The sequence below is a fragment of the Nanorana parkeri genome, unplaced genomic scaffold (genome assembly GCF_000935625.1).
Source record: "Nanorana parkeri isolate BGI_ZX_2015 unplaced genomic scaffold, ASM93562v1 scaffold228, whole genome shotgun sequence".
Lineage (NCBI taxonomy): Eukaryota > Metazoa > Chordata > Amphibia > Anura > Dicroglossidae > Nanorana > Nanorana parkeri.
Window position 1 is genome coordinate 276,387 of NW_017306496.1, and position 13,179 is coordinate 289,565.

The 13,179-nt window shown below is 40.7% G+C and overlaps 1 protein-coding gene across 5 annotated transcripts in view; it reads right to left on the bottom strand.

Moving 5' to 3' along the window:
• Nucleotides 1-13,179, bottom strand: part of RARG (retinoic acid receptor gamma) — a 127,269-nt gene that overhangs the window by 10,172 nt on the left and 103,918 nt on the right. For 3 of the 5 annotated variants that reach the window (XM_018556228.1, XM_018556229.1, XM_018556231.1), the window contains 2 exons: nucleotides 3,342-3,490; nucleotides 827-968 (listed from right to left, as the gene is read on the bottom strand). In XM_018556228.1, the coding sequence (XP_018411730.1) occupies nucleotides 827-968; nucleotides 3,342-3,490 (291 nt within the window). Of the gene's footprint in view, nucleotides 1-826; nucleotides 969-3,341; nucleotides 3,491-6,302; nucleotides 6,324-11,198; nucleotides 11,202-13,179 lie in introns of all 5 variants that reach the window. The other 2 variants (XM_018556230.1, XM_018556232.1) reach the window with 2 other exon arrangements.

The window sequence follows — 13,179 nt, forward strand, 5'->3', positions numbered from 1 at the left end:
TTAATCCTGGCAGATGACAGAAAAGAGAAGAGCTAAATGGAGACAACCTGCATGTTAACAAGGAAGAGAGGACTAGGAGTAAAGACTATGAAAAGGAAACAGAGAGGAACAATACATAAGAATTGTGTGCATATAACTGTGAGGTCACTTGAACAAAAGAACATGTATAGCGTATGTAAAGACCTAACAGCGAATGACAATAATACAAATACAGACTCCCTGTCTGCCATGTCTAGTATGGCTCCAAGGAGAGGATGATGGATGTGCCGCCAGTTAGCAAGGGTAATCCTACAACTCACTTATATGAGAACACAGGTTAAGGAACAGGAGATAGCAGGTGATGAATATTCATGGTAAACTATAAAGAACATTATTCAGCCCAAATCTCCTATATCTGCCCTAATGTTTAATAAGGTATATTTTATAATGTATATCCTCCTATAGTCTGCTCTACATTGTACTTTTCTCACTATCTGACATTATAGAGGTGGCAGGGTTGACATGCTGTAGTTTTCTTTTAGTCTTTCCCCATGGAAAAGAAGAATAAAGAGTTTCTCACTTTGATGATAGGCGTGGGGCAGGATTGTTACTTGAGTATTTGTTTATCCTTCTGGAATCCAGAATCGAGGAGCCTCTCTTTGTAAAGTATCTATTTACATGAGCACCCATGGGACAGAATGAGGTGTTGGGATTACAAGGAATGCGGAGTCCACAGCTTTAACCAGCTGAAAGCCCAGTGTGAAAGGCCTGACCCCTCTTTTGCTGGAATGATCTATTTTCTTTCTACACCCCATGCAGTGTATGATTGAATGCTGCCATAACTCACCTTCTTTTGACATGCCGACCTGGAAACATTTTTGTAGACGGCAAAACTGGCAGCGATTCCGTGTCACCTTGTTGATCTGGCAGTTCTTATCACGGTGACAAGTGTAGACCATGTTCTTCTGTATGCTGCGACGGAAGAAACCCTGTCGGAGAGAGGGAAGGGTGTGAGGTGACCGGATGGAATGAGTGTAAGACAAAAGGAATGATGGACATAATAAAATCCACACACACGCTTATTTAATAAACCAGTGCAAAGAGACTTCATCAAGTAATGTAGCCAATAACAACAATTCAGATTGCAGCTTACAGTCCATCACATCAAGGAATTGTTCTGATTGGTTGTTATGGGTTATTACACTTTTCTCTTTGCGTTAGTGAAGAAACATGATAGTGGTAACATTTACAAGATGTTCGAGAGTCAGTCAAACAGAAGGACACTGTGACAAAGAAATGGAAATTTAGCGGCCAAATATGGATTGACGCTTTGGTTCATTTCTCAAAAGATTTGCCATTTTGTTCCCTAGTATAGCATAGTGAACTGTATTCTGTGGCATTTCTCACTCGTGTGGTTTTCCAGCCAGACACTTTTTTTTAAAATGAGAGATTTAAGATTGTATCTATGTTACTAACACCTGTCCGATAAAAAAATTTTCATGATCTTAACTGACTACGCCTTGCATGCATAATTTTAGTGGCCTTCAGAGACTGAATGGTAAAAGTTATGCTGAATGGGGCTAATGAATTTCCTAACAAAATGTTTACTTCTTTGATCTAGCAGTGAGTGACTCAGGTCCATTGTTAACATATACTGTAGATCCCCTTGTCTCACACAGTCATTATGAAGTAATAGTAGAAAGTAGAGGCTGCCCAAGCAACATGTCCTCCTCAAATGCTTATTGAATCAGCCTCAAATCAGCCTAAGAAAATGTTGCAAAACATGTAGAAGAAAATCTACAAAGACGTCACATATTATACCCATCAATAAGACTTTGGGACTGCTTGCTGTTGAATATACAATGCAGAACTATAAAGTAGTCTCCATTTTCTTTTGTATGGCCCCTCTGCAGAGCTTGTTAGTATGGGATCTGGGAATGCAGCAATGAGTTGAAATCATTGATTATTTTAAATAGACACAGATGATGAATGCTTGATGGCATGCAGCGAGGGGGACAAATGAGAGGAGGGAGAGTAAACTCTAGCAGATGGAGATACTGAGACAATGGCAGAGAAAAAGAGGGTTGGAGAGAGTTATTAGTCAAAGCAGTAGCAGAAAAAAAGAGTAAAAGAAAGTAGACCTGTCATGCAGACTGAACAGTCATTGAAGATATATTTTTGAGAAAGCAGCCTATAGTGTCTTAAGGCACTACATCTGGAGACTCATGAATGGTTAGGCTGGATATTGGTTCAACCCAAAAAATGGATAACTCTACAATGTATTGGTGATAGGCTCTATTGAAAAGTATGTTCTGCCAATCTATATAGGGAGGACATGTTTCATTACTTGATGTACAAGGTAGCAGCCTTAGGCTCTGAAATGAAGCTGCAACCCATGAATATGCACCCTGCATTCTAATGACTATGGTCCAATGATGATGTGAGTGTAACAGAAAAATTACAACTTCCGAGCAATATTAATCTATTTATTTTTGTCCAATATATACAATGCAAAGATCAAATAAAGTTCATATATAAAAAACTAAAGGGGTGTCTGAAGGATGACTAGGCACATGTCCCTGACTCTTGTTGTCTTCTCACCCAACTCCATCGTTGGATGGGCACATTGAGCCAAGAAACCCAACGCTTACAAATACTTTCTTTTTGCTGTGAATTGTATTAAAAATACATTTTATTTATAGCATCATGCAAGCTTTGACTCTGTAATACTAGTTGTTTGTGTTAGCTTTACTAAGCAGGCCCCCACCAAGAAGAGAGGAGAACCGTGTGCTGACACCTTAAAAGTGTGGTAGGACAATACAGTATTGCACTTAAAATATAAACATTTTAATTCTCTTGCCTATTTTTTTTTTATTAAGTCTTAGTTCTTTTGTTTTTTAACAATGTATATGTGACAGTATTTCTTCAGAGCCCAAATAATGACTCATATGAGATCTTCTTCAGAAGCTGCAAGGTGATCAGTGTTTCAGATGTTTTGCAAGCTGTGACTTAAAGTACTGTGTTGTGATTCACAGACAGGAGGTTCTAAATGGAGATGCTGAGTAGTATGTCTACGTCTTGCCAAATAATTTGGCGAAAAAAGAATTGTGTTGGGGTACTTTGCTATGTGTACACGATGTAAAGCAGTTTTGTAACTTAACTTGGCTTTACTTATGTCCAAACATGATACTGTTCTCTTTTTTTTCCTGACAAAGATAATTTTGGTGATTTCTCCAATGAGGAAAAGTCTGAGGAAGACTGAAAATTGACAATAATTTTGTGTGTCAGAGGCTTCACTAACTATGTTCTATTACGAAGCATTAGTAATAAATAGACATATATGACTGGAGGTGATGACCCACCTTGCAACCCTCGCAGGAGCTGACTCCATAGTGATAGCCAGAGGACTTGTCATTGCACACAAAGCAAGGCTTGTAAACACGTGGAGGTGGAGGAGGTGAGGGAGAGCTAGGGACCATCTCCTCTGAGCTGGTGCTTTGTGTTTCAACGGCTGCAGAAAAAAAGAGAAAAACAAGTTATAACATATTCTTGTATGCCGGGTATTTATATGTATACAGTATATAGATTATCTAATACCTGCCACATACGACCATTTTTTCTTTATGTAATAACTGCACATAAGGTATGGGGGTTATTCTGAATGCTTCTGACATCTCCATGAACCTTTTCCCTTTTCCTACACGGAGGTTTTTTTATAGAAACACTACACTAATTCAAGGAGATGTGGAGGCCCAAAGGTCAGTAATCATTGTAAACATATACAGCACTTATATTTATCAGCAAGAAGCATACATGGAAACCTACTTCTGTAAAAGAAATAATAGGTTTGTTTTGATTTTGGCAAATGTTTGCATAGGAATTATGCAATGCCACAATGATCCTTGTTGTCGTAAGTTGTTATACAACTACGATGATTTTTATTAGATTGTATACAGTGTGATTCATTTGTATTTCACCCATATCAGCCTGCTCTATCTTACAAATAAATAAATAAATATATATATCTATATACACACAAATATATACTGTATATAAAGAGAGAGTTACAGTTCTTAATGCAAAATTTCGATCTAACTTATCCCAAAAGCTTGCATTTTTAATACCATAAATAAGCCAAAAACAGTTATTACTTTTGACATTTCATTTCTTAAAAATTGAGGAGGAAGGCAGTGGGACCAAGTTTGTCGATGTGCAAGCTTTGAAAAGTTTCATTAGTGGTACGCATCTGATACTAGGTATGGTACCAGGAATGTACAATAACAAGTGTGGGTAGATCAGACGAATACCTACATCACGTTGCATATCGTTTGCCAGTTAAAAGAGCACCTATATTATGTGTTTCAGCTATCTAGCTGTGTGGCTGCACTTTAGTAGACCACAGCGATGCTAATGATTTCCTTTGAACCAAAAGGCTGCTCACTTGTTAACACTGTTATATATAAATGGTGTGCCACCCATGGCTTACCATCCTCAGATCAGTTTTTGGGGTCCTGGATTGTAAGAAAATCTGTACACTACCCCGTGCACCACATCTGTTCAAGGACAAAAGACTTGGAGTCGCGGTTCTCAACCAAGTCTAGTATGCCATAGCTGTTGTCACACAGCTATGGCATACTAGACTTGGTAGAGAACTACGGCTACAAATGGCATGCCGCCATATGTGCAGGAGACAGGTATACTTCAAAGTATACCGGCAATACGCAACTTGTGAGCAGTTCTTAAAAGAAAGTAAAGATGGATGTTAATATGCTCATATGAGACCTTTTAATACAGAGGGATTTCATTACTCCTTCTCCTGTTATTAGGCTGGGCCTTTGACTAAAGGAAGTTGAATGTGAGTATCACAGTGACATGTGCTACTAATTTAGTACAGCCCAAAATAACCAGAAGAGGGGGAAAGGAGGCAGCCTTAACCCTAATGTAACCCAGCCTTCACAGCCCCCTCAGGCTGAGTACATCCCGCGGGGCAGCTCTGCAGATGCTTTTTATCCTAGCTTTCAACACACATAGAATTTCCTGTTACATTGCCCTGAGAAGCACATTCCAGCCTTGCCAGGTTAGGAGACAGGCCTCTTGCAAGCCCGTGTCCCCAGAGAACAGAAGGTTTACTGGAACCCCGAGAAGACCACCACCTGAGTACCTGAGTGCAGGCCCAGGCTACCTCACCGTTTCCTTCAAAACAATGTCATATCACGATTTCAAATTACTTTACAGTGCATTGTGACTGGGACTTCACACCATATCAGAAGCTTTAGATTTAAAGCACAGCATTACAGGGAATACGCCGTGTTTTTGTTCTGCTCGTGTGCTTATATAGTTATCCCCAGCAGAACAATCAGGAGCTAATAAAACTGAGGTCACTTTACTAAGATATAGTACATGCAAAAAATGCACACTTCTTATTCCTTTAGGGCTTGTTAACACCATATTAGTTGAGCTGCACGTACATGGTGTGAACTGAGCACATAGAAGACAAATGCTTTCTATATGGCCTGTTCATACCATATGCAGCTCAACGGACAACTGTGAACAAGTTTGGTACAGTATAACACTTTCAATAGTTATATTGACTATTTATATAGAGGTCTATATATCAAACTTAAAGGAGGGACAAGTGAGAGGGAAAGAGGGACGTAGTTCCAAAAAGAGGGACAGTCCATCCAAAGAAGGGGCATTTGGGAGCCATGCATTGTTTGTTCATTTTGAAGGCTGAAAATCATGTTTCCAATTCACTAAGGGACAATTCACACTGGTGTGTTGCAGTAACATGCACTTTACCGCAACATATGTGACATGCGTTGATGTGATGCCGTGCCTTTTATTCTGAATGCCACTCCAATGCATATTGCTAATGGGCATGCAATGTAGTGCATTGCAACCCTTGACAATGAGTGTTACACTGCACTGCCAGAAATGTTAGATGCACCAATTGTTGTGCATTTTGGAGCGGGAGGTACCCCATTGGATATCCTATTCATGCTGCCTTAATTTAATGTTACACGTTTGCTAATGCAGAGCAATAGGGTGAATGGGCCCTTAAGGTTTTATCACACAGAAGCGCTGAATTTACTACATGTATATTACTGATGTTTACTGCAATTTGTGTGCAAAAGTCACAAATGTTTCCACCCCTTAACATATCGTCAGATACGGCTGGCATTAATTGTGGATTTTTATGCAGTTGAATCATTAAAGCGGACCTTTAGACTCAAAATTCACAATCTACTAATGTGTCCCTTTATTTATGATGATTAATAATAACATGTCAGGTGTAAAATGCTGTCATTTTGATGTACTTACACTTGCAGAGCATTCACTTCCTGCTTTGAAAGGGCAAAAATGGTGTCAGTGTGCCAAAGTGATGCACACTGGGATTGCCTTGTCACTGAATTTACGTCTCGGTTATGAAAAACAAAAAAAAAGAAAAGACAATGGCCGTGAGATCTCACATGATTTTGATCTCACAGTCATGTTCCTTTATTTTTATTAGATGCACATGCGCGAGAGTAGTGGCGCATCATCTAAAGGGGGTGTGGCTGTGGAACCTAGTGACTCAGCACAGCCACGGGAATTACTCTTGATGACGGCAGACGAAATCCCAGAAAGAGGAGCATTTGCCCTCTTCAAACATGGCCGCCCGCTACATTCCAGGACTGAGATTTAAATTAAAAAACAGGTATTTATAAATGAAATATAGTTTTTTAAATGTGTTGGGTTATTGCATACTAATGCATATGGGAATTTTTATTATTAATATTGGTATTTATATTGTGCCAACAATTTGTATGCAGCGCTTTACACAGTGCACATTCACGTCAGTTCCTGCCCTCAAGGAGCTTACAATCTATGGTCCCTGTCTCACATGAATACATACGAGGGCCAATTTACACAGGAGCAAATTAACATATTGCCATGTAAAGGTCTTTCACTTAGGGGCTGATGTATAAACTTTCTGCCCAGCATATAGATGGGCGATTGCCATTCACATGGCATTTCCGCCACTAGATGGAGACAAAGAGAATTTTAAAAAAGTCTACTAATGCATGGGCAGCTTTACTTAGAAATGGTAACAATTACAATGCTTCCTTTAAAACACTTAACCCCAACATATCCGACAATTAGCTGCTAATCTTCACTAAGCAGTCATCTGGGTTACAAGTGCCATTTAGGAGGCCATCCATCAAGGCACAGTGTCCTCTTTCTCTGCTTTCATCCTCACACAACAGGGTGACAGAGACGGAGTGGTTTGGGATTCAGGGAAGGTGTTCATTACCAAGGAAGAATGAGCTATCTGTAGAGTGGGAGGACAGAGCACACAAACTGTCCCCTCGGAAGAATGTATAAATAGAATGGGTGAGATGTGCAAAATGCGCAATGCTGAAAAGTGAACGAGCGAAGAATCCTGGCAATGCCCTGAAAACCACAGCTTGGCTGGGAGGAGCGCAGCCAAGTGTGCCACTGGCAAAAATCTGCTTTACGTCTGGGCACTTCTAGACAAGCCGAGGTTAATAGGTGTTATAATCCAATCTTCCTGCACATTCCCTGCCACTATTTCATCTCCTTTAAGGCCTGTCACTTTTCAGAACCAATTATGGCCTGACGTCTTAATTCTCTTCACTGGTAAATACTGCAGAATCTTGGTCCCACCAAATAAAAGAAGTGCAGAGTAGAATATGTTTTATGTTATTTGCCAATCCAAACAGGTGTCTGTATTTTAAAGTAATTTCCAGGGACATGATGCTGCTATAGCTGGCTGTACTTGTTGTATGCGTGTTCCAATAGAGGACAGTCAGGAGGAGACAGTTGTTTTCTCAATACACATTCCCTTTAATGTAAATCATTTGATTAGTGACTGAAAATGTTTAAAGATCATTTATTTTGTGTACAGTTTGTAAATATACAGGCATATTACATATGCAGGCTCCGCTTCCTGCTTTGTTACGTGGTACAATGATTGTGTTTGATTACTCCTCCTAAGGCCCCATTCACACTTTCACGTTTGTCGCGCGATTTGCATTTTGCGCGATATTGCACATTTGTCGCGCGATATCGCGCAAATGGTTGCATTGAGCAACCTAGAATCGCGGCAAAATCCGCTCCAAAAAGGGTCCTGCTGTAGCGACGCACGACCCGCGACAGCGAACGGACAGAGCCCCATTGAGATGCATTGGAGAGCGATATCGCGTGGTAAATATCCGCGATATCGCGCGGATTACCGCACGATAAATCGCTCAGTGTGAACGGGGCCTAATAGTGCAAGCCTGACGTACATGAAACTGGACTCTACAAGGCTTATGCTGGCCAATGAAGGGCAGATATCTTCTTATTGGGTCATCTCTGCCTATTCTCACACCAGTTGAACAAGAGATTGAACTTGCCTTGATTGCCCTGCTCACCTCCGGCTGTCTCTCTCCCAGAGCACTTAATTCATTTACAGACAACCTGATTCTGGGTCAGGGTTTCATTTCATTGAGCAATGTTAATATTGGCGCACACTAAGGACTTATGATCTGTACAGAACAGTAAAGGATCAGGACCCACTTACAGGAAGATCACCTGTCACTGTGTTTGCCTGATGAAGGGACCATGTTTGGTCCCGAAACGTTGCTTTTACTCTGTGCCACCGAGTCTGTATAACGTCTGAATAGAAGAGGCATTCAGCACATTGGACCTTGGAGTGCGAGTGACTTCTTTTGGACATTTCTGTGATTACGCGGCGCCATCCGCAGGTCATACGAGCACCCATCTATCTTATGGGATTCCGGTCAGGAGTGCTGGAGAATATTCCTGTACAATACTGAGCACAATCCTGAAGGAGAGAAGACATGGCCTGATAATCACAAGCAATGCTTCAAATAGGGACTTTTATCAAGCTTATCTCACCAGTCATTAGGCACGGATGTTCATCTCATTTCACGATATACAGATAACCACTACAGGGATTCATTTTAGGGAAACTGTAGAATAAGGAGTCAAAATCCAAATGTAAATGCCATAATACCAATTATATTGTGTTAAGTTAAAGAGGAACTCCAGGCAAAACTTGTATTAACCCTTGCAGTGGGGCACTGCAAGGGTCAACTGCTCCTTTTGTTCTAGGGAGGAAAATAACAAAGTTATACTGGCCTGATACTCGGGAGCCGGTTGGCTGTGACAGACCTCCTTCCAGTCGCTCTCCTACACGGCAGCGATGGTAAGTCCCCCGGCATCCTCACATCCTATACACATGTATAAAACATGATGACTCAGGGACCCTAGACCACTGCCGCGGAGGGGAAGCAAGGCTGTAGGAACCTGTCTAAGAGCAAGCTGGCTCAGATCAGGTGAGTATAGCCTTTTTTTATTTTAGCACCTAGACGATAACAAGCAGGGGTTAAAAATAGTACTGGCCGGAGTTCTTCTATAAGTCGATCAATGTCGAAAATCATGATCATTTCGAAATCCATCTCTAAGATCTGGGCCCTTGAAATCTGTCACGTTAACACATACACACACAAAGAAACACGTGTGTGTGTGAATGTGAGAATGTGAATGTGAGAGACCCTGTGATGGATGTTCTTATCTCTAGATTTGTGAAGAGAACAAGCTAAATAATGAAACGGACTCTGTGGCGTTATATGCTCTTCATCTCTTCATAGAACTATTAAGGAAGCATTTTACGCCAAACAATATCAGGAGCCAGAGGCTGTCGGCAGCCATAGTGATCTATAGAATATACACAAATATGAGCCAAGAGCAATACTGTAGTGGTCACGACTCCTCTAGTTTACTGGAGTTTCCCAGCCCTGCCTTAGAGTCATACATAAACACAGCATGCATCCAGGAGGTGACTTTATAAAACATTGATCACATAAATATTGCTTATTAAGTGATCTTAAAGGGAAAATGCACACACATATATATATATTTTATGGGGGCGGGGGGGTATGAAGACGCTTATCTCCACTTACTCATATGGGAAATCATAGACATTGCATAATCACAGCTTCTCTGGAAGCTCACAGAATGTTTGTCATTGATGAGCAGAATTATGATGTAATAATGTGCATGTGAATTCTGAGTAAAACATCTTCAAAGTCAACAAAAAATGGTAAACGCATTGTGCTAATTAGTATATCTTATTTCATTGTCATAGGAATTACAGCCTGGCAGATGGATTTCCTGTCCCCTCCCCAAAAAAAAACAATTGCCCGGGGGGTTCAGCTCTAATGCAACCACTATCATCCAATCAATGGCATAACATTTTTAACCTTAGTATACCTGCATGGTGTTTCTTGCTTTAATTAAATGGATTATATATGACTTAAAGCATATCTAAACCCAAAAAACTAAAATATTGCAGCTTACCGGCCCTCAGATGTGGTGGCTGCATTCCTTTTCTATTTCAGGCTTTTCACTTTATTTTCACCTGATGATCCAACTAGTAACACAATTCCTGTCCTAAGGTGACAACACTCACTCACTGTATCGAATCTATAAAGGAGCAGTATAGTCACCCTAGGACAGGAACTTTGCTACAAGTTACCTTGGTGATCTACAGAATGCCTCCCTCCAAGAGATGAAAAGAGGAGGAGAAGGAGGTGTTCTCTAGTTCACAGACATATCTTGTACACGTGTAAGACTGTTTGTAACTTGTAAGACGGCTTGAGATAATGCAGCAGAGTCAATGGGAAGGTATAAACTCATTGGATTTCTGGCAGGAAGAACAGGTATTTTTTTGTACTTATTGAACAGATATAACAAAATGCTTTTGAATGTATCTGTAATAGACCATAAGAAATACAAAAATGTATTGTTAGCATGTACATACACTTTAAACTAGAATGATAAAAAATGTTTACCATTAGGTATATTCCGCTGTATAAATGTACCCTCTATTTGGAATAATAGCGTTCAGAAGTGGAACGCGTCCATGTTAGAAGTACACTTATCAGCCAATCAGTATGAAGAGTAACTACAGGTCAATAACATGACTCCAGTCATAAACACAAACAGTGGTCTATATAAATCACAGAATAAGACCAGTCATTCTCCATAGTGGTCTCAACTGGTGTGTCATAAGCAATAATCACAACAAAGTCCAAATCCCATTCGCACTGCCACGGTCTCAAAACCACAAGGTATATGTGGTGCCCAGGTGACCACACGGATGGCGCCGTGCAAAACACTAATAGTAAATAAAAGTAATTCACCGGCACACACTTGAAGGGTTTTTAAAGTATTGATATGTTTATTCAATACCCAATGTCACATACTGTCATACAGTGCTAACGTTTCGGGTCCGCACAGGGATCCTTCATCTGTTGCTCTGATGAAGGATCCCTGTGCGGACCCGAAACGTTAGCACTGTATGACAGTATGTGACATTGGGTATTGAATAAACATATCAATACTTTAAAAACCCTTCAAGTGTGTGCCGGTGAATTACTTTTATTTACTATAAGCAATAATCAGACACTCAGGGTTGACAAGCAAGTAATAATGAGCTCTTGGATAAAATGAAAAGCTTCAGTGTCTGAGCGTGCCATCAAATCTCTGCAGGCCTGTTAAAGCAGAACTCCGGTCTTAACAAAACCTTTTTACAGTTTCTAAATGGACAACAACTGAAATGTCTAAATGGTTCTATTAATAATTTATTTGAACTGGAAGACTTGCTAACATGCACATTACCTGACCTCCTAAACCCAACAACTAGAACCATTTGTTGCTGCTTCAAGATTATTGGGTGCCAGTGGAAGCCATGTTTTGTTCATGTCTTTCCCCACTACTGGCAGCTATGACATGCTAAGGAGGAACGGGTGCACAACAGTTATTTTTTCTAACTTCTTCCACAACTGTTATTTTTTCCTGAAATTACAGAGAGGATATGTGACGTGGTTTTGTAGATGCAAATATTGCCTGCTTGGGTTCTTATTTAAAGAAGAACTCCAGGCAGGAGAAAACGTAAGCCTTTGCAATGGGGCTACCCCAGCACTGGAAGTGTTAAGTGCTCGTTTTGGTCTAGGGTCTAAAATAAAGATATACTCCCGTCTGGGTGCTAAGCTGGCCCCTGCAGCCTCTCTCCCTGACTGCTCTGGCTATGGAAAGTCCGTCCGCATTCTCATGTCCAATACACTGTATTAGACGCGATGACTCACGGGTTGTTAGACCGCTGGAGAGAAGGAGAAGAGAGGCTGGAGAGACTGGTTTAGCAGCCAGATGGGTTCAGTGTTTGGGTGAGCATATCTTTGTAATTTAAGACCCAGCACTTAACCTTTACAGTGCATGGGTAGCCCCACTGCAAGGGTCAAGTTTTCTTTTGCCCCGGAGTTCTTCTTCTTTATGGTTTCTTTCCAACAATTTACTACACATGCACAAAAAAGAAACTTTTTTGTCAGCTAGGGGATTTGCTGGCTTGTGTGTGTGAACAATTGTAATGGACAAAAGACCTTTTGTTCAAAATGCCCTGATATGTGCAGATGCCTGACCAAAGGAGGCCACACACATGTAGATCTTCACAAGAACTGAGAGAGCCTGAAACCTGCCAGCAGTGTGTATACCATTGCAGGTGACAACAAGGACACAGCAAGTGTTTACAACTTTCAGCTTTTTGCAGGCAGGAATTCCCCAGTATGATGGAGTCACTGGCTTTCCTTGTCTGCACATGGACTGCAGTTTCCCTTTTTACTGTAACAGGATGTGACCGTCACCCCAAGGCCCCATTCACACCAGAGCGATTTAAAGCTTCACTAGAAGAGCTTCAATGCTCTTTATACTCAACAGTGCCCGTTCACACCTGAATGTTGGTGAAAGCTCGTTGCTCAAAAAAGTACATGAGCTTCTTTTGGCAGAGTCACTTCTGCCCCAACAGACTTCAATGGGTATGCCAAAAAAAAGCATGAGGAACACATTTTTTTGTGTTTTCTTGCCCAGTAACTAGCTTCCCATTAGCGAATCAAAAAAGAAACAATGAAGCCTGAAGAGCATGCAAAAATGCGCCAAAAATGACAAAAGACACTCAGCTTAAATGTGAATGGGGTCATAGGGCCCATTCTATTGCTATGGTTTTTTAAAGGTGTTTTCCTGCCGGTTTGCATGTATTTTGCTTTTGATTTGCATGCTGGGATATTGATACAATGAATATGCATCTTTTCAAATCTGAAGAGAAAAAGCTGTAGCATGCATTTTGGTAAATTACAA